This window comes from Odocoileus virginianus, chromosome 16 (genome assembly GCF_023699985.2).
Source record: "Odocoileus virginianus isolate 20LAN1187 ecotype Illinois chromosome 16, Ovbor_1.2, whole genome shotgun sequence".
NCBI lineage: Eukaryota > Metazoa > Chordata > Mammalia > Artiodactyla > Cervidae > Odocoileus > Odocoileus virginianus.
In genome coordinates, this window is record NC_069689.1 from 56,138,270 (window position 1) to 56,163,198 (window position 24,929).

The 24,929-nt window shown below is 38.1% G+C and overlaps 1 protein-coding gene across 8 annotated transcripts in view; it reads right to left on the minus strand.

Moving 5' to 3' along the window:
* ZFAND6 (zinc finger AN1-type containing 6) overlaps positions 1 to 24,929 on the minus strand; it is a 52,480-nt gene that overhangs the window by 14,097 nt on the left and 13,454 nt on the right. For 3 of the 8 annotated variants that reach the window (XM_020900687.2, XM_020900682.2, XM_070478247.1), the window contains exon 2: positions 9,231 to 9,391. The exons of the other annotated variants lie outside the window; for them this stretch is intronic. Coding sequence is in view for 2 of the 3 variants with exons in the window: in XM_020900682.2 (XP_020756341.1) it covers positions 9,231 to 9,280 (50 nt within the window). In the remaining variant the exon portion in view is untranslated. The remainder of the gene's footprint in view (positions 1 to 9,230; positions 9,392 to 24,929) is intronic. 8 annotated transcript variants of the gene reach the window in all.

The window sequence follows — 24,929 nt, forward strand, 5'->3', positions numbered from 1 at the left end:
TTCACTCTGCTTCATTCCTTAGAGTTCAGTCACCAAGTTACAATAATTTTCATTTGGAAATCTCTCATGTTCTTTTCTTTTGCATCCCAATTCTGATTCTCATTATTTCACACCTGGGTTATTTTAATAGTATTTTTTCTTCTGTTTTACTGCCTCTCCTCAAAATCTACTTATTTAAATTCTCTTGAACACCAAGTTCTCATCATATTTCTTCCAGTTTAGTTACTCTATATGTGCTCCAGGAAGGAGTACTAGACCTGGGATTCTGAGCTCTACATAATTTACCGTAACCAGTCCAATTTCCCTGCAAAGTAAATGCCAAGTGAAAAGTGAATAGGCTTGGGGTCAGGGCCCAGCTTTGCCATTTTTATTGCCTATAAGAGCTTGAACATGTTACTAAACTTCCCTAGGTTTCAACTCCTTAAAAGGGTGTTCATATTTATCTAACTAGATCAAGTAAGACAATGTATACAGAAGGCGTCCATACAGTGCCTGCCTGGCACAGAGTGGAAACTAAGTAACTGCTCTATCTCTGCTCTGCCTAAAAGTAGAGGGTCCTTTGCCCCCATCTGTTTGCAACAAATCATGCTCATTGATGGAAACAAGAATCTAACTCATACTGCTCCTTCCTTCATAAATGCCGTCTGCTTCTTCACTTTGCCTACGACAGTCCTATTCAGGAATCAGCTTAAATTCTATCTCTTCTGGTTTTATTTCTGTCCACCTCGATCCTCCTCTGTTTTGTATTCCAACAGACACTCTCCATACCACCTTTTGGGGGCACTTAAGCTCACCCATTACTCAGATGCTTTACAGGTTATACAAGTCATTTCCCAGATAATGATTTCCTTTTAAAATTCCCTTTTTGCCTAATATGAATACTACAAAGTATTTTGTTGAATACATACATTTCATTTTTGTTGGACTATTCACATCAGGCCCCCCAAAAGGGTTACTTTCCATTGAAAGGGGGAGAAAACAGACTGATGAAAAATGTTTCAACCACAGTACCCATGATTCATATATTGAAACAGTCACTCAGCAAGAATGATCAGTAATCCAAACCAGTTATAAAAGGCACGTATAATTTTTCATTTCATTGTTCCCCCTCCTGAAATAAATAGGGAGGATACACGGTTTACAATGATGAGTTAAATACAGAAGTTGTGAACTGGCAAAGAAGTGAAATCTGACCCACGGGCATGTTTGGTTAGCCAGCACATATTAATTTTTTTAAACTAGTTTTTAACTTTCAAAAGTTGGGGAAATGTCAAACAAAAAATCCCAGATTTTCAGCTCCTCTTGAAAACAGCAAAACCTGACAATAGTAGACTGATGTTCCCAAAATTAAACCAATTAGCTGGGATCCTTCTCAGAGAGAGCCTATATTCTCTAACGCAAGGCTACCTTCACTTTCAGTTACCTGGTTGGTAAGCATCAGAATTTTAATTCTTAGGTTAACACCAGAACCGTTTCAACTTGGAATCATTATTATTAATTTCAGGAGAAGAAAAAATATACATGCTGAGTTACATAAGAATGCCAACTAAACTTCGAACTAATACTCGAGGCACAAAGTGATAAAGACAAGCTTTCCCTTTGCCCCTGGCCTTTACTACTCAGAACTGGCTAATCTTCTGCAATTTTATCAAATGGAGATCTCAGAAAAGAGCAACGTAGAACATTCTTCTATAATCTGTTTTATTAATAATAATTAATCAAAAGAAGAATACCCATTCTGTCACAGGTGTTTGAGATTAATGTCTCCTGGCAGCATACAGTAATTTCCCATAGAGTTCTCAGCATTTGGCTCCATCAGCTATCATATAGGCAAGAGACATGTTCTGGGGGTCAGGAACCTCTGCAGAGGTTACAGAAAACCTAGGGACATTCATAAAGCGAACAGATGAAGGAGAAGATGCGGCGATGCTGCTGCTCACTCTGATAGTCTAGGGTTACCCTATTCACTCTGAGTTAGGGTTCCTACTGTCCTGAGGGTGCCCTGCAGCACTCTCTCTGTACAGCAGTTCTTAGGTCCCTATGTTAGCTTGTCTTTCCTGCCGCTGTGTGGGCTGAAGGACAAAAAGGCTTGAGTCCAGCTAACACGAGGATGACATCCTGGGGGATACCACATATTCCTTCCCGGCAAATAATTAATCCATCAGTTTCAACACACTCAGTTATACAAGGATGAGAGACCTCCGAGCCAATTCTACTATACTCAAACCTCACTTCCCTGGTTATTGACGTAAAGAAGTTTCACTGACCAGCACAACAGGTCTCACAAATCGAGGCCACTATGGTACTTCCAGGCGAAGAAGATGGGCTTCAGGAAAGCTCTGATTGGCATTCCCACCTTAGATGACTCTACTCTGCTGCACCCAAAAATGTGTAAATCAGGGGCCAGCAAACCTTTCTGTAAATGACCACACAGTAAATATTTTAGGCTGCAAGGCCATGCAGTCTCTGTTACAATTATTCAATTCGCTGTTATCACATAAAAGCAACCACTGACAATGTTCCAACAGAACTGTACTTAATGATCACCAAGATTTGAATTTCCTAGAATTTTCACATTATAAAATGCCCCTCTTGATTTTTACCTTAAAAATACACCACTTAAATATACAAAAGCCATTCTTGGGTCATGTACTGAACAAAAACAGGTGATGAACGAAAAGTCTGCCAACTCCTGAATTAAATATAAGCAAATGGTGTTAATGTAATCATCACGGGTGAGAAGGTGGGGAGTCTAGGTGGGCCTGGGACTCCCAGGGGCAGAGGTCCTATTAACTGTGGGACTCTCTCTAATCCAGACAATGTAAATTTAAAGTATTATTTGCTCCCTAAGCTTCATCTCTTAAGTATATGTTCATCACCCAATAAGGGGAAAAAACTATGAAAGGCAATATTTCACACAAATCTTTAACAGCAAGGTATAGTTTACACAAAGAGTTGTAGTTATGATGGAAAAAATGACAGCAATGCTCTTGGTACAGACTGTCCTCTATTTAGCACACTGCTTTCTATTCACCAAGGCTAAATAACATCCACAGTGTCTTAATAATTATAAAAGCATTGAATAACTGGACATGAAGACATCATATTCCTGAACTGACAGTTTCTGTCTGCCTAGTACATCTTCCTCCTTACCCTTTCAGATAGCAGAACCTCTCTCTCACTTGCTGGGATAGGCCTAACCCCGCCTCCTCAGAGCCACACCTGTCTCAGGGGTGGGCATGTGATCCGAGCCTGGCCTATGACTCAGTCACTCCTCCCTGGATCTCACTGGTACTGCTGGGAAAGAGGCAGGCTTTGCCCTGTGAGGACACTGAGACAATACCATGTAAACCAGGTGCCAGCCTCCAAGACGAACCCCAGAGAGCCCCAGGATTCCTGGCATTCAGGCCCTTGGTAGTCCCCACCCGCATTTTCTGGGTGTTGGTCTGGATAACAACAGAATGCTGTGCACGTGATGGTCTGTATCTGAGTCTAGTCATGATAGACGCTGCATGCTGCAGCTGCTGGCCTGCTCTCTCTCGGCCCTACGGAGCTGTAGAGAGGGCCCCACCTGCTCAGTCACTGAGGCCTCAGGCCACAAGGCATGTGAGTGAACCTGGAAGCAGACCCTTCAGTCCTGGTGAAGTCTTCAGATGACTGCAACCTCTGCTGACACCTGAGCTGCAACCTCATGAGAGACCCTGAGCCAAAATTCCACAGCTAGGTCACTTCTCTATTCCTCACAGAAACCATGCGAGACAATAAACATTTGTTGTTTTAAGCCATTAAATTTTGGGGTAATGTGGTATATGGCAGCTGATAACAAATACAGTTATTGATACATCTGTCTCCCCTGCTTCTCTTATTACGATCCTATGGTGTCTTTTCAACACAACAGCCAGTGATCATGTTAAATCTAAAACAAAGCACACTGCATGCTTGCTCAAAATCCTCCAGCTGACCAAGTAAAAGCCAAACTCCCTACGGACATAAAGGCGCTTTATAATCTGTTCCCCCATTACCTGACTTCCTCTCCCATTCCTCCGGATAACGCACACTGCCAGGCATGCTCCGGTCTTAAGGCCTTTGTAACTGCTGTAACTTCTACCCTCCAGAATCACTAGGAGGACAGGAGTCCTTCATTTCCTTCAGGTCTTTGCTCATCTGTCATCTTCTGAAGTAGGGTTTCCCTCATCCCCCTATTTGAAATAACCAGCAGCATCCTTTATTACCCTATCCAGTTTTATTTTTCTTCAGTGCCCTTATCTTTTTACTATTAAATTATACTTATTTCATCTGTCTTCCCTCTACTAAAATGTTACCTCTGTAACAGCAGCGATTCTGTCCATTTTGTCCACTGATAACTTACAAAAATGCTTGGCACATGGTAGATATTCAGTATTTGCAGAATGCATGAATGAAACTGTGCTGCAAAGTAGCAGCCATGTACTACAATCTGCAGTAACCAAGCATTTACCCCAAAGCAAATAGGCTGCAAAAGGCTCCTTCTAAAGAAACTGAATTTGCTGTTCGAGACAGGATCTAGGTTTGCCAGCAAGGACCACTACATGTTATACAGTTTGTGCCCTAAACAAAGACGCTTAGCCTCATGCTCTTGAGCTTCAGGATATTTTTTCTAATTCAGTTCACTCAGGGCTTCATTTAGCAATGTGCTTAAGCTGGCACACCATGTGATTTTTAATAATGAAAGTTGTAGCCAATTTTATATTCTCAATTTTATGCAGGCTCCATACTGCATATCTTAAAGAATTTGACATAGTCATTATCTGCACAAAACAATATCATTTTTTTTCCCCTGGCAAAATAGGGAGCCCACTCAAATTTTCCCATTGGTTCCCACATTTATGTGTTTTCATTTACTTTTCTTCTCCAAATGACTAAATAAGTGGGCATAGCTGTGTTCCAATAAAACTTTTATTAACAAAAACAGGTGGCAATGGGCTGCAGTTTGCCAATTCCTATTCCAGAGCAATGGCAGGTACACAAGAGGCACTCAAATATAAGACAGATGAAAAAACACCTTCAAAACTATGCAATTTAGAGTGTGATCAGAAAAGATACAGCAAAATTACATGACTATAGGACGATTTTTCTTTCTTTTATCCCAGTTCTTCACTTAAGGGGCCTTTCTTATACACTTGTGCTGTGTACTGATCTCTGAGGTACCATGAAAGATGAAAGCTATAACAGATGGCTCTGCTTGTAAGGATCAGTGCAAGTGTTAGGACAGGAATACAGATGTGTGACTTCCATGTATATACACAGATGTCACTTTTAATTTCAATAATCCCTATGAGCCACAAAACTATACAATGTACCCAAAACACTCTTACTTTCACAGAGTTCCTCCCTTCTTTTTAATCAGTTAAAGAAACTAAAGTTAGGCATGCCAACTGACTCCTTCAATTCCTTTTTAATACAGTCTGTACCACCTACAGGTCTTAACTCTAACTGCCCCACTGGTACCATGGGATAATATTTCCAGAAAAGTTAAGTAGAGAAGGGTGAAAATCTGACCCAATGACTCAATCTGAAAAGGTGTGGAGAAGAGGAAGAACACCAAACACAGAAAAAGGTACCAAAGCTGTAAACCTCTTGCCAATTCCTTGAAATTTTTCACATTTCTTTTAAAATAACCTCCCAGTTCCCTTTTTCAGTTAGAATGGTTATCTGTTCCAATGTGTTCTGTCCCCTGATTAGATTCCAGAAAACAGCAAGATCTTACAGAACATAAAACCATGTTTCTACTTCTTGCTATCAGAAGAAGCAGAAACACACGCACACACAGTGAGTGATGTAAGGTTTATAGCAGGACCATCTCCAACAGAGGAAGATTCTCTTATAATAAAACACTGGTACTGAGTCCTTCCTGAAAGACTTAAGTTTGCCATCCATTACACTGCCAAGCTTTCAAAGGTGCTTCTAGATTAGAAAGCACTCTTCCAGCATTAAATGTAAAAAGTAGCTCACTTTAATCCAAGGAGCAGTCACTACTGACAGAACTCAAGACCTTCAACACTGCTTAGTTCATCCATACATGCCTTTATTTTAAAATATCATTATAATGACTCTTGACTTAGTCAATGCTATGATTTTTTTCAGTAGTCATGTATGGATGTGACAGCTGGACCATAAAGAAAGCTGAGTGCCAAAGAATTGATGCTTTTGAACTGTGGTGTTGGAGAAGACTCTTGAGAGTCCCTTGGACTGCAAGGAGATCCAACCAGTCCATCCTAAAGGAGATCAGTTCTGGGTGTTCATTGGAAGGACTGATGCTGAAGCTGAAGCTCCAGTACTTTGGCCACCTGATGCTGATGATTCACTGGAAAAGACTCTGATACTGGGAAAGACTGAAGGCAGAAGGGGAAAGGGATGACAGGGGATGAGATGGTTGGATGGCATCACCGACTCCATGGACATGAGTTTGAGCAAGCTCTGGGAGTTGATTATGGACAGGGAAGCCTGGTGTGCTGCAGTCCATGGGTCACAGAGTCAGACACGACCGAGTGACTGAACTGATACTGACTTTGCTGAACTGCCTAAAAATCACTTGACCTAAAACTCAGAGAAAATATCCCTAACTTTAACCAATATTCTTCAGTAAGTATTTTTACTTCCTTTCTTCCTCTTCTGTGGAGTTACATCTGACACCAAGACCAATGTTTCATGTTCTAGACAAATACAGCTGTGTGTCATCAAGATATGCCATGTTTAATGTAAATATATTACAGATTCAAATCCAACCATCTAGAACAGCACTGTCCAGTACACTTAGCCACATATGTCTACTGAAAACTAAAACTTGGCTAGCTAATATAGCAGAATGAGAACAGAAGGCAGGAGAGTAAGGTTCTCTATTCTACTGGTCAAGAGAGATCTTCCATGATGCCCAACTGAAAATGCCTTCCTTTTTGAGTTTCCAACTCTAGATCCTAAAGCCTTACAATTGATTACTTTAAGGACTTGGAATAGGCCACTTACTATTAGTCCTCTCAAAGAAGAAATAAAAGATTAAAATAAAAGCAATAATTTGCAAGTATCGATGACTCACTTAAACCTCACAAGACCCCATATCAGGTAACAAATTATTATTGTATCTATTTTACAGATTAGAAAAGTGAGTCACAAAAAGGTTTAAGTCATTTGTTCACAATCATGTTAGGATCTGAATCAGGCAGCCTGACTGTACACTCTGGGCCCTTAACCATGTTACATGCCTTTCAGTGTAACTCAGGAACTCCATGTTACTACATATTGCAAGACACAACAACATAAGAAGTTAAAATGTACATATGATCTAAGCAAAACTCTGTCACAGAAGTGAGTGCAAGATCAACAAGAAGCCTATGTGGTGTGCTAAGGGTAGGGCAGGCCAGGGACAGAGCAGAAGCAGAGTTTACAAACGGTGCTCTCTCTCTCCTGCAAGCACGTCCTAGCCCAGGAGACTTAGTTTCTCAGCACTCTGCTCTACCTGCTCAGCAGAAGAATAACACAGACACAAAGAATCATCTCAGAGCAATAGGAGGAGAAATGGAAACAGGACTAATCTACTGGCGGAGGAGAAATGGAAACAGGACTAATCTACTGGCATACAGTTTTCCCCAAATCCTCCATAGTTATTTATATATAAGCTTCTCTTGTTTCCTACTGTGTGTCCTTTCTGCCTAATTTCATCTTTAAAAATCAAACTTTCACCTATGGCTGATTCATGTTGAGGTTTGACAGAAAACAACAAAATTCTGTAAAGCAATCACCCTTCAATAAAAAACTAAATAAATCAAACTTGCACTAAGTATGTACTAAAGGCTTCCTTCACCTACATTTTCTTTATTCAACAATAAAGAAACACTAAATAAAGAGAAGAGCATAGAGTGCTAGAGTACTGCAAAAATAGTACCAAATTAAACTGACCCTCTATAGGGGAAATACCAAATGACTGTAAACTGAAGAGTTAAAACCTTGTATTATAGACCTTAAAACCTCACTAAAGTGAGACTTGTCATCATTAAACACGAGTTCTTTACAGCTACTGAAAAATTAGGACCAAGGTAACCCCTGGGGATTCATACAGTACTGTCCATTTACTGACCAGCCCAGAAAAGGGGGGAAAAAAAAAATCAACCAGACTGAAACTTCAAGATTTTTAACTACTTTTGAAGGTACCCACATTCCTCTCTTCATTTCTGGCATGTAACCTTTGACTATTTTCATAAGAATATCCATATTCACTACATGTTCTTCATTATGCTTTCTAAGAGACTTCTCACTCACTGATTCTAAAATCAGTCAGTTTTTATTTCCCTTCAGTCAACACATTCTGATGTGAAAGAGAAAGTAAGCTCATCTTACTGCAAACAGCATTTCTTTTATTTCATACTTCCCTAAATAGTAAGATTTGATAAATCTTAACCTACACGTTCATCACACTGCTCATGGCAATGTCTTACATTTTAATTATCTTTTCTATAAAACAGTGCATTTCGCTACTGTGGGAAACATTTCAATTAAAGAGTCTTACTCCTAAATCCATGAAGGAGGAGGAAAAAACCCAAAACAAAAACAAAAAAGAAAGTAGAATAAAAAATCACACCCCTCTATCCCAAAATGATTCTTGAGGTGATAGCTTTTAGTAAGAGAAAAAGGAGAATCTTTCCACAATATCTATATTACAGCACTTTTAAAAACAAAGTTGGCAAGTGTAAAAGACTTTTAACTTCATTCAGTAACTAGAGTTTCTTTATTTTGAAGTATATACTCTCTCTGATTAAACAGAGCTATTATAAAAATTATTAATTATAATTTAAGTTATTAAATTATTTCCAAGAGCTATTTTCTATATTAATATCTAACATCATACTTCCAAAATACATTTTATGATTGATTAAAATATTAACTTTAAAAGGATGAAGTCAACTATAAAATAGAGTGATCTAAAGAATTTTCTTCTTTTGCTTCACAATAATAGAATAATGAAAAAAGATGCATGGTCACTAATGATACTTAGTTGTTAAGTTTTATTCTCAAAAATACTTTATAAATAAAAACCTATCACCCACTCCACCCTCAACATTCTACCCACCAGAAAAAAACAGACCCTAAAAAATACCTCATCATGCTGACTTAAGTGTATCTTTAAGTACTTTAGATTAAAAAACTATAAGTTATTATTATGCCTAAGTACACAGTGTTACAGGCTTAAGTCTACTCACACAGTTGAGGTTGATGAGCAAACAGCTGTCCTGTATCTTGAGACAGACATTAGCTTCCTCCCTTCCCTATCCTCATAAGCAGCTACTTAAAGTTTGAGTTTTATGCAAGAAAACATTTTAAAGCCTTCAGTGTTTTATTGCAGCAGACTTCAGATTCATTCCTGTAACACATTTAACATGAAAGAGAGTTGAGACAGTTCAAATTAACCATGCACACTTTAATTGTCTAAAAGTTTAAGGAGTGCTTTCACTCTTACAGCTACATAAAAAGGGTTGCAATGTAAAACTAAGAATAACATTTCACTTGGTATCTGACACCAATGTACAATATGAACAATATGTAACTGTAACATAGATTTTTCTACCTTTTATAATCATTTATACCCAAAGTAAGAAAAACTAGGTCTTTCTTTTTTCCCTAAAGTTTAGCTTATTTCTTTAGCATAAATAACCACCAATGAAAGAACTTTTTATAAAGAGACAGTGAATGGGGTACCCTGAGTGTACCAAGAATATCCCTGGGGACTCTCTGATTGAGGAGAATATGACTTTTGGTCCTGCTGTGACAGAAAGAGGAGCCACACTTCTAACATTACAATGAAGGGTTACAGCACATTTCCCTACAGACTCAAATTCCTATAGTATCATTATTGAAACAGGTTCTTCAAGTGTTCTAGACAGCTTATCTGGAAAATAAAACTGCATTCAATCAAGATGTCCTAAAATACCTGGGTAACTATGTTCCCCCAATATGTGTGTATTAATAAACTCAGTTTCTACAGTAAATTTTAGGAAAAGTTTTACGATTTCACAAAGTAAATTTACTATTTATATTAACAACATGGTTTTAAAATGCCGTAAGAAACAGCATACAAACACTCAAAATTCACTAATTTTTAAAATATTATTTAATGTTGAAAAACTGATTGTGTATTTGCTATGCAATAAAAGGCTAAAGGTTTTAGGATTCAGTCAAAATAACTCAAATGTTTGTGTCTTTATAATCTACTTATAATGAACATATAAATAATTTAAGAAATGACTCTAAGCTTTATCAAAGTTGTCACTGATAGAATAATATTCACATAAGTTAAAATATTTATTCAAGAGTCTAACTGTGCTTCAGTAGCACTTATTGAAACTTTCTGATTATCACCACAGATTTAAATGAGCCTACAATAAAAAACAACAGCTAAAAATAAATTCCACCAATCATGGGTGTAAAAATAGAAGCATCCTTTCTATATAATAACAATAAACATTTGATGAGTGATTGCAGTGCAACAGACACCATTCCCATAATTTTACATGCACACTTAATCCTCATTCCCCCCCAAAAGGTAGCTGCAATTATTACCAACTCTTTTCAGATTATGGAACTGAAGTTCAGAGATGTTACGAACCTGCTGAAGAGGACAGAGCTAATAAGTGGCAGAGACAGGACTTGAAGCCAGATTTACCTGATTACAAAGCCTCGTGCTCAAGCTAGATTATAAGCAACAGCAATCTACTGTATTGAATAAACCATATATGGAACTGGTATCTGGATCTGGTGCTAGATCTATGATATTGATAAATGAATGTTAGCAGGAAACCAACAGTATGGTTATAAATTCAGGAAAGCTCTCTCTCACAAGAAACAACTGTTAGAAATGGGAGTAGTAACTAAGAGAAAAGACAAAAGTGGAATGCATTCTGAGGGGCTGTTATGAAGAAGAAAACAGCAGGCTTATCTCACAAGTAGCATAAAAGTAGAAAATTTGAAATAATGTGTCAAAGTCTCAGAAGAGAAATTCCAGTTCAACACAAAATACTTTATAAAGCCAAGGAACCCAACAGCTGGAACTGACTCCCTCCCATACTACTGGGTTTGTGCAATCAAAAGATTTGAACTTCATCCACCATACTAACGATAGATTCTGGCAAAACTGCCAAAGAATGTTAAAATTTTTTGAGGATGAAAGTTTGATGATGAAGAGCACATATGAAGTCTCCAAGTATCTCCCCAGAAATTGCTTACTGGAGAAAGAAAAACAGTAACTTTTCCACACTAATGGGAAGATCAAAGCTGGTATCACTGCAAAGAGGACAAGTGGATACACTCCTCCTGATGAGAGGCCCTGAGAATCACATGCAGTATCACAGCATTCCTGCTCACCTCCTACATTCAATCACAAGGACACATCACACAGACCCCAATCGAGGGAGATTCCATAAATAAATGGTCTGTCACTCTTCAGAAGTGTCAGTGTCATAAAAGACAAAGAAAGGCTAAGGATAGGGTTATGATTAAAGGAAACTAGAGACATGACAAGTCAATAAATGATTGAAGATTGGATCCTAGACTGGAAAAAAATTATTAAAGAACATTACTGAGGAAACTAGAGAAATCTGAATGTGGGCTGTGTATTAGAAAAGTGTACTGTATCAGTGTTCAATTTCCTTGATAACTGGAATGTCCCTGAAACCATTAAGAATGCTGTCCTTAGATAATATACGTCTTTAAGTATGACATGGTAAAGGGACAGGGTGCATGCAACTTTTCAGAAAGTTCAGAAAAAAATAAAATGACAGCCCGAATGCAGCAAAATGCTAACAATGAGTGAATCTTGCCAGGGGGTAGATGGGAACTATTTGTATTATTAATGCGATTTTCTAGAAGTTCAAAATTAAACCTGAGAAAAATAAATATTTGGACCTGATGTTCTAAAGGAGTTCAACCAGATACCGAACAACAAGAGAACCATCATTTCCTATTGCCATCTCTGTACACTCAAATCCAACCCAACATCAGTCTAAACTGATTTGTGACTATCCATTTTAATCAATTATAAGAAGCAGTGCTCTCATTTAAAACATTGATGTGAGAGCTAGAGTCAAGTGAATGTCTGCCTCTTCTCAACCTAAAAAGTCAAGTGAATGCCTCTTCCCAAACCTGTTAGCCAAACTTTTCCCAAGAAAGCACAGCTATTCTTCAATTGGATATGCAGTAGTGGGTGTGTCCTTGCTAAAAACTCCAAATTAAGTTAATTTCTGGGTATGCCAGGTAGCAAAGCATTACCAAAGTCAAGAGATAATCAGTGATCAGTAACCTACAAGGGAAATACTGTTAATAAAACAAACGTCCCACCCAAGCCAATCCTGCACTGCCCACAATAAGCGGACAATGCCACAGTGACTACAGAGCACCTGGAAAAGACAAGAGAATGTTAATCACTGAGAGGCCAGGTATAAATGGATAATGTACAACATTCCAGTGGTCTAAATCCACAAAGAGAGGGAGGGAAAAAGAGGAAAGGGGGAGGAAAAAAAAAAAGAGAAAATAAAGGGACATAGCAAGAAAGGAGAAAATCCTGACAACAACATACCACTTTACTGATTTCATGTTCTCCTCTCTCTCCAATAGCTTAACACACTCTCCCTCACTTTAACTTATCTTCAATTGTCTTTTACTAACTCTAAGAGTCAATCTCTGTAAGACGGCAAGAGCTGTTAAGAGCACAGCTTTGACTATACAATCATTATTTGCATCCTATGCCCACACTCCATTTTTGTTTTACTTGTCAGGAGGCCCAGAACAGTAGTCTCTCTAGTAGGAAATCTCACAAACAGTTCATCTCGAAAAGGAACAGAAAAACACATCACCCTGCTCACAGCCTAAAAGAGACAAAGGCAAGAATGGAGGGAAAACTGAAGGGTCAGGACAAAGAAGAAAGGATTTTAGTCTCCTATACTAATCTGGATACACCCTCTGTCAGGTATGAGCAACCTAAGTGGTACAATATTCACTGGTACTTAAGCTAATTCCAAGTCAGGAGCACTGTTACTGAACCGTGGCCTTCTTTCAGGCAAGCTCTATATCAGATTAATCTTTGATATAGCACCAAACACTACCTTGTTTAAAAAAAGGCACTTTCATAGGCACTTGTAGAACTGCTGTTGTTTAGTCGCTAAATTGTGCCTGACTCTTTGTGACCCCAGGGACTGTAGAGCACCATGCTCCTCTGTCCGCAGGATTTCCCAGGCGAGAATACTGGAGTGGGTAGCCATTCTCCAGGGATCTTCCCCACCCAGGGATCTAACCCTTGTATGGATTCTACCCAACTACAAAACAGGCAAAATTATTTTATCCCAAACCCTGCCTTCTCTCCCTTTTTCTCAGGTAGCATGTGTCAAATACTCTCCCCTACCAAACCTATCTGCTAGCTCTACAAACTTTCCCTCTGATCTCAATTCACAACTCCAATTTCCTAAATGCTGCAGGTAAACACTGTTATAATAAAAGGATCAGAACAACTCATACTGTGAATGAAATATGACCAACTCAAACCTAAAAATTTAATCCAATTTTAAATATAAAATCTCTAGCTTAAATATGGGATGTGCACATGGGCATCTCTATGTATACCTATGTATGTATTCTGGAGGACAGGGAGCAAATTTTCAGGTATCACCTGCTTCTAAATCAACTCTTAACCTACACTGCCAAGGAGATTGTAACACCGATACATGTGAGTCAGAAAATGCAGCTCACTTCAGAGGTTTTATTAAGTCAGATCAACATGGTCTTCATCTGAATTTCCAGCAAACTCCTAATACAGGACATGACAAATCATGAACCTTTATCTGTATTTGCCATATTTCCCTTAGCTCTTCTGTACTATACAGGTCCCAACTCTGAAGAGAAAGGGAGTGCTACAGAAAGAAATGAAAAAGGCTCCAAGACATGTTAATACACAAGTCACTTTTGTGGTCAAAGTTATACCATGTAATTCAGCTCACTATATTTTGATAATGGTACATTTTAGGAGCCATCTGTCTTGTTAACCTCTGTATTTCTAGTATTTGGCACACCTACACAGAACAGGTGTTCTAGGCACTCAAATATTTATATAATGGATTAACACTTGACTTACACTTACCCACATCACAAAAACAAACCCTGAACCCTTATATATCAATTATATGAAATCCAATCACCCATGTAAAAATCAAATTACCAGTATCTCCATCTTTAATTTTTAGAATATGGGAATGCTTTAACAGTGTAGAAAACACTAATCCAGTTTAAATTAGTTCCCTTCCCCTTTCCAGGCCACTAAACAGCCAGATTAATCTATGACAATCTAAAAATAGTATGCCAGATGACAATTCTGTATTTCAAACTTTCTAATTTGTATGATATTCTTTTTAAGAATTTAATGTAACCCATAGGTCATTTAAGAAAGACATTATTACTATACATAAGTAAAATGAAGGGCTTCCCTTGTGGCTCAGCTGGTAAAGAATCTGCCTGCAGGAGATGTGGGTTCTATCCCTGCATTAGGAAGAGCCCCTGGAGAAGGGAAAGGCTATCCACTCCAGTATTCTGGCCTGGAGAATTCCATGGACTGTATTATGTATTAGTCCATGGGGTTGCAAAGAATCGGACATGACTGAGCAACTTTCCCTTTCAAGAAAAATCAAAGTAGTCCCTTTTCCACACCATTAAAATATCCTATGTGTATCTTTTCACTACTTCAAAAGCTGAAAAAAAAAACCCAGTAATTTTCAAGTCTCCCTAAATTAAGAAAAAAAGCAGCATATTAACTTTAAAACTACTTAAAAGTTAACACACAAATCTGCATTGGATCCTGCTTCAATAATACATAGAGGTCATTCTGACAATTTTAAGTTCCTGGTAGGATACATGCCATTTCAAGATCAGACTTTTCTCTTCTGTTTCTATGTGTAGTTATGAAACACAAAATAAACTGCTAAGCACCATACTCTTTGAAGCCATTCAGCTGAAATTGTTCCTACTTCATCACCAGTGGGCCCTATAACAGCTCCTTATTTGTCTCACATCTGCTGGAAGTCCCACTAGTTCCAATATTAGCCTCAAAATACTGCCAGCAAGTTAAAAGTCCCAAGAACCTGGCTTTAAGTCATACAGAATCAAAGACCAAGGATTTGTTGTTTTTGTTGTTTAGTCGCTAAGTCGTGTCCAACTCTTTGCAACTCCATGGACTGTAGCCCACCAGGTTCCTCTGTCCACAGGACCTTCCAGGAAGGAATACTGGAGTGGGCTACCATTTTTTTCTCCAGAGGATCTTCCTGACTCAGGGAATGAACCTGCATCATCTCCTGCATTGGCAGGTGGATTCTCTACCTCTGAGCACCAGGAAAACCCAAGACCAAGGAAAGTATGATTCAAAATTTCAAGAGATAAGCAAGTTAAAAAAGTCTTGAGTTTTCCTCATAGTCAGAACACTCTTTGACCTAAAATTGTAGCAATTTTTTTAATCCATCCCCTAAAACAAAGGAAATAAAAGCAAAAATAAACAAACAGGACCTAATTCAACTTAAAAGCTTTTACAGATAGCAAAGGAAAAATAACCGTCAACCAAATGAAAAGACAGAGTACTGAATGGGAGAAAATATTTGCAAATGATATAAACAGTTCATACGACTCAACATTAAAAAAACAAACAACCAGATTAAAAAATGGGCAGAAGATTTGAATACACATTTTTCCAAAGAGGAAATGCAGATGGCCAACAGGCACATGAAAAAACGCTCAATACAACTAATCACCAGGGAAACACAAATCAAAAGCACAATGAGATTATCACCTTACACCTGTCAACAGAAATGGCCATCGTCAAACAAAAAGGACACAAATAACAAATGCTGGAGAGGATGTGGAGAAAAGGGAACTCTCATACATACACTGTTGATGGGAATGTAAATTGATGCAGCCACTGTGGAAAACATGTGGTTTCTCAAACAACTAAAAATAGAACTATCCTATGACCCAGCATGCTTTTGAACTATGGTGTTGGAGAAGATTCTTGAGAGTCCCTTGGACAGCAAGGAGATCCAACCAGTCCATCCTAAAGGAGATCAGTCCTGGGTGTTCATTGGAAGGACTGATGCTGAAACTCCAATACCTTGGCCACCTCATGCAAAGAGCTGACTCATTGGAAAAGACCCTGATGCTGGGAGGGATTGGGGGCAGGAGGAGAAGGGGACGACAGAGGATGAGATGGCTGGATGGCATCACCGACTCGATGGGCATGAGTTTGAGTAAACTCCGGGAGTTGGTGATGGACAGGGAGGCCTAGCGTGCTGCGATTCATGGGGTCGCAAAGAGTTGGACACAACTGAGCGACTGAACTGAACTGATGACCCAGCAACTCCACTCCATATAGGATATATACATATATAAATATAAACACTAATTTGAAAAGATACAGGCACCCCAATGAGAAAACAAATATTTTAGAGAGAAAAAAGCACCCTGGCATCACACACTCTGCCTCAATCCTTTCCAGAGGGTGAGAACCAAACCACATGAGAATACTGTCAGTGTTACCCTTCTGTACTAATGGAAGAGACAAAACAAGTCCTTCAAATGGCTATTTCTCATAAACAACTAAGGATTTTATGGGCTCTTCTCTGTTTTGTTTTTTAAATAAAAAAAGGTAACATATGTGACACGTGGGGCTTCCCCAGTGAGTGGCTCAGTGGTAAAGAATCCACCTGCAATACAGGAGACACAGGAGATGTGAGTTCAATCCCTGGGTCAGGAAGATCCCCTGGAGAAGGAAATGGCAACCCATTCCAGCATTCTTGCTTGGAGAATCCCATGGACAGAGGAGCCTTGGTGGGCTACAGTTCCTAGAGTCTCAAAGAGTCAAGTGACTTAGCATACACATGCGACAGGTATACAAATTTCATAGAACAAATTATGCCATTATGCCAGTATTATTCCAAGGTGGGTGTATTTTGCAGAGAATAACTTCTGTGGTTAATGTGGTTTCTTTCCCCGCTTTTTCTAAACTTCTAAAACCAACTAACTATGCAATGAAGGTTTTCCTTGAAAAGATGGAATGTCCATTCAATATATACATTCCAATTAAGCAAATGTGAATTATGAAATAATTAGACCTCCTGGGATTATGATCATTTAAAAATGCTCAGCTGTGGCTAACACCTTACAGAAGCTCTGGGGTACAATTATCTTGCTACCTATGTACTTTGAACATTACTTAATACCTTTTTATCTCTTCTAACTATTTAAGGAGCTAAGTCTAACAAATGACAGGTAATGAAAAAAATATTTTACCTGCAATACAAAATAATTCTTTTTCCTGTTAATAAACACTCAAGTTTCCTTCCCCTCGGCTTAAAAAAAAAAACAAAACAAACTGACAGCCACTTTAGACTCACTTTACATGCAAGATTTCTGGTTAGTACGAAATATATTTGTTTCTATGTTATTCATATATATATTTTTTTGTTTTGTCTCTTGTACTTCAGTCATATCCGACTCTTTGCGACTCCATGGACCGTAGCCTGCCAGGCTCCCCATCCATGGGATTCTCCAAGCAGGACTACTGGAGTAGTTTGCTATTTCCTCCTCGAGGGAATCTTCCGTTCCAAGGATCAAACTGGAGTCACTTATGTCTCCGGCATTGACAGGCAGGTTCTTTACCACTAGCACCACCTGGGAAACCCCTGTTTTGTCTTAAGATGGACCATAAATGTGAAATCAAGCAAACACAAGCAGCAAACCAGGATATTGTTCTCTATTAACACATATCCTCAATTTATGCAGCACTCTCATTTTAAGAATTAAGGTACTGAAAATACAAAACAGCTTCCATCCCAAAATGTCAACTAAATAATCACTGCAATTGATTTGGTCTTGAGAAGTAAGCTTCCTCACTGTATCAGACAGTAAAATTTTAAATTCTAGAATGTAAAATTCTAATGCTCACAGTCAGAGTGAGGTGTTAAGAGATACCTATAATTGGGACTGTTTCTTTGTTTTTGGCTATAGCACAAGGCACGCACGATCTCAGTTCCCTAACCAGGCAGGGACTGAACCCCACCCTTGCAGTGCAAGTGTGGGTGTCTTAACCACTGAACCACCAGGAAAAGTCCCAGAATCTGTTCCTTATTAGAGACAACCAAACCAAGAATATTGGTGACAAATCAGCAAGGTTCTGTGCAATTTTTCAAGACTATTTTACTCCTGATTTTCATGGGAAGACAGCATCATAAATAACAGTATTAAAATTTTTATCTACATGGAACTCATTCTGTAAAAGGAACCAGACAAGAGGTCCTGGCAACCCACTTCCTTCAAAGGGACAATTACTCTGAGAAAATTATCCAAATCAAAAGGATAAAATATAGCTTGGAGTTTAATCATACACAAATCAGCAATTAAACATCTAGATTCATCACAGATTCTTGTGGTTTTTTTACATTTTCTCTCATTATCATTTACACTTCCTCTGATTTCAGATGCATCTCCCTTTACCCATCTTATCTGATAAATCAATCACCTAATGAATAGTGTCTGACATCTTACTGACTAAAAAGACAATACAACATTAAAGAAATCTTACTCTGGAATTAATTCCTTTGATGATTTCTCTTTCTCCTACATGTAAAATGGGGTCACACTTATGATGACCGTTATATTCTGAATCGAAACCTAGAATATTTTATTGAAAAAAAAAAAAAAAAAGCACCATCGGTAAGGGTACAGGAAATGGGGAGAAATATCAGACTACCTGAAATTTCTATACTACTTCCAGGTATGTGACTCTGTAAATACCAAAAAGTTGGTATTTCTGAAATATTTCAAAAGTTGAGAAGCCAATAAAGAAATACTTGAAAACTGAAATGTCCAAAGGCGTGTGGGTCCTGGACCTGTATCTCATCACCTGCAATTTGTCTTCTTATGTACAAAGTTCAAGTTTCAAAGCTCTAAGTAGCAGCTCTACGCAAATGTTTTCAAAACATGACTCGCACCCAGACCTTTCTCCTAAAATGTCTCTCTTTGCTAACTGTCTAGAAATTCACTTAGATGTCTCATCAACTCTGCCAGTAAAAGATCATGGGCCAGGACAAGCCAGAAGCTTGTAGCTAAATCAGAGTAGTAGGACAAGAGAAGAACAGAAATGAGAGGGTCCATGATAAATTCTTTACCTGCAATGTCTCCTCCAATCTTAACAATAATATCTCTTACAAGTAGGACTATTATCATCTCCACTTCAGAAATGAGGGAACTGAGGCTTAGTGAGATTATGGAACTTGCTCAGGTCAAACGGCTATAAGCAAGTGGTAAAACAACGATCTGAATCCAGCGAGTCTAACTTCAAAGCCTAAGCACCCATACTTTTAAAACCCCAAAAGGAGACCAGATACATATAGATTCTAACAGGTAAGGTGTAGTCATTGGTCAATTCAAGAAGCATTCTCAGAGCACCAAATATGTGTCAGATACAAAGGAGATCAAAAAGAGAGATCTGAATTTAAATCCCCATTTTACCACTTAATGGCTATATAGCAACCTGGGTAAGTCTCCAACTTCACTCTCAAATGACTCTGAAAAGAAAATATATATATGCCTATATTTTTACACAGAGAAAGAGAGAGAGAGAGAGACAATATGATAAAGCAAATGGGGAAAAGCATAACAATTAATTGAGAATCTATGAAGAGGGAATGGGACCTTTTTGTACTGTTCATGCAGCTTCTATGTAAGTTTGAAACTAAATCAAAGTAAAAAGCTACAGAAAAACTCACAGTGGTATCAAAACATAAAATTTTGTGACTTTCTCTGGTTGCATTCAGTGGCTTAGGTTTAAAAGCAGAGTATATAAACGGTAGAACTGCTTCAAGACTAGAAGCTAAGAATACTTGGAAGAAAAATGATTGAAGAGGGAACTGAAGTGAAGGAAAAGAAAGAGGAAGTATTGGGAGTGAGGTGTTGATAGAGCTTAAGACTAAGTGTGGTGAAGGGGAGTGAGAATTGGAATGACAGGAGGCTAAAGCCAGAGAAACAGTAGATAGCATTCAACATTTGTCATTTAGGAAATGTAAATTAACTCCACAAAGAGATGCCACTTCACGTCTACTAGAACAGTTAAATTTAAAAAGACTTACTACTGTATCAAATGTTGGCAAGGTTAAAGAGAAAAACTCACACATTCCTGATGGGAACAGAACACAACAGAAACTTAGGAATACAGTTAAGCCATTTCTTATAAAGCTAAACATGCAGTTATCACACGACCCAGTAATTCCAGCTCTAGGTTTCTACTTAAAGAGAAACAGAAATGTATGCCACACAAAAACTTACACATAAATGTTCACAGCAGCATTATTCAGATTAGCTGAAAATTGGAAATAATCCAAATGTCCATTCGGAGAAAGTAATGGCAACCCACCTCAGTACTCTTGCCTGGAAAATCCCATGGACAGAAGAGGCTGGTAGGCTGCAGTCCATGGGGTCACAAAGAGTCAGACATGACTGAGCATCTTCACTTTCACTTTTCACTTTCATGCACTGGAGAAGGACATGGCAACCCACTCCAGTGTTCTTGCCTGGAGAATCCCAGGGACGGGGGAGCTTGGTGGGCTGCCGTCTATGGGGTCGCACAGAGTCGGACACGACTGAAGTGACTTAGCAGCAGTGGCAGCAGCAGCAAATGTCTATTAATTGGTAAATGGATAAAGAAAATGACTATTATCTAGCAATAAAGAAGGACTAAGCCAAGACAGTTCAATGGGAGAAAGGACAGTCTTTTCAACAAATGGTGCCAGGAAAATAGAATATCCATGGAAAAGAATGAAGCTGAACCCTTTACCTTATACCACGTGCAAAAATTAACTGAAAATGGATCAAAGACCTACATAAGAGCTAAAACTACAAAACTCCTAGGAGGAAACACATGGCAAAAGATATAAATACTTAATATCTAGAATATATAAAGAATTCCTACAACTCAACAAACAATTTAATCCAAAAATAGGCAAAGGACTTGAACAAACGTTATCTCCAAAGAAGGTATACCCAAGCATGGCCAATAAGCACATGAAAAGATGCTCAACATCACTAATCATTAAGAAATGTAAATCAAAACCAGGATGAGATACCACTTCACACCATTAAGATGGCTATTCTCAGAAAATCAGTACATTTTGCTGAAGATGTGGAGTAACTGGAACTCTTCTGCATTGGGGGTAGGAATGTAAAATAGTGCAGCCTCTAGGGAAAAGTTTGGCAGCGCCTCAAAAAGTTAAATATAGGATTACTTATGATTCCCAATTCCACTTCTGGGTATATACCCAAAATATTTGAAAGAACTAGAACAGATATTTACAGTGTTTATACCAGCGTTACACAATGGCCAAAAGGTAGAAACAACCCAATGGCAGTGGATGGATAAACAAAAATGTGATAAACATACATACAATGGAATATTGTTGCCTTGAAAAGGGATGAAATTCTCATATATGCTACTAGATGAATGAACCTTGAAGACATTATGCTAAGTGAAACGGGTCAGACACAAAAGGTTAAATACTGTTTGATTCCACTTAGATTAAAAAAAAAGCTAGGGGGATGGTGAAGGAAACAAGAAGGGAAAAAAAGAAAAGGCAAAAAAAAAGAGAAGGAAGGACCAAGCTAATGACAGACATTGCAACACGGATATACCTCACAAAAACAACCTAGGTGAAACAAGCCAAACTCAAGACCATGTATTTAATGATTCCATTTATATCAAATGCTGAGAAAGAACAAATCTACAGAGAAGAGAGCAGGCTACTGGTTGGTTACCCAGGACTGGGGATGGAAATGAGACCTGTTTAAAAACACTCAAAGAATCTTTTTGGAGTGATGGAAATGTTCTAAAACTGGAATGGCCAGCTAATCTAGACAAGATTAGCTGAAGTATTTAACTTTTTTGACGATACAATATTTGATATAAAAGAATACATGCAGCCTATTTCCCTATCTGTAACTTACTCAGAAGCTTATATGACTTGGGTTCACAGGTAGATTCTTTATACACCTGGATGCAAAGGAACACAAGGTTCTGGCTAACATCTATTTAAGGAGGTTATTAGCATTTTAAATTGCTCAGATGAAGTACGCTCACACTTTGCCTAATCTTCCTCTTAGACAACCAGGTCTCGTGCTTTTATTATACGTGAAGAATTCAACAGCTATGAAATTCAAAACTAACCACACATGGAAAACTACCTTAATTTTTCAATATTTCAATATTTTATCTTCTTACATCTTAGGGATGCTAAAATGTTCTGTTATCTTTTTAGGCATGTTCCAAAAAACTGTCAGAAAAACGTCTTTGAAAACGTTCATCTTTAAGCTCTGGCAAGTTGTTTGTTTGGTTTTTTTTTTTCTCTGAACCTCATGGCATGCAGATTCTTAGTTCTCTAACCAGGGATGGAACCCATGCCCCGCTGCCCTTGAAGTACAGAGCCCTAACCATTGGACCACCAGGGAATTCCCTCAGGCAACAGGTTTTGAGTCTGTCTTAGAAGGAGGGACTGCTAATAGCTCAGAATGATGGGGGGGGGGGGGGGGCAGGGGCAATGCATTAGTAAGCAGGGGTTGGCCTAGGAAGTCACATGGCTGGATGGTTAAAAGGGACTTTGATATGGCAAACTTCAGTTCAAAGTATGCTAGCCACTCACCAGCTAAGGCAACCCTAGACAAATTATTAATAGGAAGTGTTTCTAAATCATCTCACTTGTTAAATGAAGGTAACAATACTTCCCCCTCTTAAGGTTGTTGGGTAACTACCTCAGAGAACCCTTAGGACAGAATCAGCTGGTAAAAAATTCAAAAGGCGATAAGAAATCACTAAAGAATTTTAAGCAGAGACAGACATGAATGAACAGTGAAAATGTATTACAGGGAGCCAAAACTAAAAGTGAAGATCGGTCAGGTTGCTGTTTTAGTAATCTTACTAAGAAACCAAATTGTCATGAGTGGTCAAACAGTGAAGGAAAAAAGGATTGATTCCAGAGTTACTGTGGATTTTAAATCAATGGGAAGTTGTGGCTAACTGGGGAAGAAGAGAAGGAAGACTCAGAGTGACACCTGGGTTTTGACATGGATGGTAACACCACCGCACATTTATTGAGAGAGTAAGGGAAAAAGGACTTGAAGGACACTGCTGGGGAGGACAAAATAAGCCACTTAGCTTTGAAGAGTTAACACAGGTGTGGAAGAAACATTCATGGAGAGTTCGGTGAACAAGAGTCTTAAGTGCAAACAAAAAAATCTGTATTTAAGATACTAATGTCAGAACCATTAATATAAAAAGATGTTAACTGATGATATGGACTGGAGATTATCCAAGAATTATAAAGTGAGAAGAGTGTTAATGTTAAGGTCATAATCCTATGAAATTCCAATACTTAAAGGCTGTAATGAGGAAACAGCAAGGATAGAGATCAGAAACAGAAGGAAGACCAGGCACATCACTAAACATATGGGAGGAGTCTCGAGAAGTAAAGAGTAGTCAATATACTAAGTTCTGCTAAGAAATCATGTACTTTCAAAAAACCTGGGGGTAGGGGAAGTAACCAAGATGCTTATTTGTGGAGGAAGAAAATGGGTATAAGGATAGAAAGATCTGTTTGCTTCTACAAAAACAGTACTAACCATAATGTTTTGAGTTCATTTTTTTTTCTAATGATATACAAACACAGAAAATCAGATTCAGCCAAAGAGGTTAATATACATTATTAGTTAATAAATAAGCATTTTCAAGTTACAAAAACAAAAACCTCCTAAAACATTTACCTACTTTATAAAGAAGCCATAAAAGGAAAACATTGCAAAACTGTAAAGTCCCCTTTTACACAGAACAAAGAGACATTGTAACTAAGCCACAGTTTCAAGGCTCTTTCACATTTTACCAACTTTCTGTCCATTAACCTTTTCCTCTGTCATTAAGAAAAAGAAATCAATGCATTCTCCTTGAATGAAGGCTAACAATAGACACTGAATGCATTTAATATCCTTCCTCTAGATCACTTTTTTCCTTCACTCTAAAAGAATAAAATAGAATTACTGATACTGTTATCTTGTCTCAATATTAGGTCATTTAGAGATTCTTCTCCCTCTAGAAAATTGGCCTCTACCCTAATGTAGAAACTAATGTACTAAAAGGATACTCCTTAGTTCAGACTGTCCACCAGAAATCAGCAGTAGAGGCACAGAAGAGAAACAGTGGAAGATGATCTGCTCTCAAAAGCACTGCAGCAGCTTCCCCACCGTCTGAGCCACCAGGGAAGCGCGAAGCTCTGCTTTCACCAGGGCTCTGGCGAGGAGGCGATCCCTATCGCGCCTACTCACTGAAACAGGATCTACAGCCAAGTGTGAGATGACTTTCACTACGACTGTTACATTTACCATGACCTTCATCTCTACCTGGCAGCAATAAATGAATCAGTTAAGAAAACAATTAAAAACATTTTCTTAAATTCAGAACAAAGGAAATATGCTACAAATGTTTAAGCACCAACATAAATTTTATTTATGTAAAACAATTGTCATGAATCAAGTATTTAGATTATCTGTATAAAATCCTGACACACCTAGCAAATTTAAATGCAGAGAAAATGTATTTCACAACAACTGCTTCATTAATTAAAAGTCATCAGTTTTAATTTTTTTCTCTTCCATTTCAAATGTTAAGAAAATCAAAATATCTGGGGAAAAAAATCACTCCTAAGCCACAACAAACAAAACAGACATGAAAAAAAACTTCCCCCAGAAATATACAAAAAGCCAGAGATTTAAATTTATCAGCAAAAATTTACAGAAAGTAAATTATTTAAACTGAAAAATGAGCTGGAATATTTATATTTAATTCA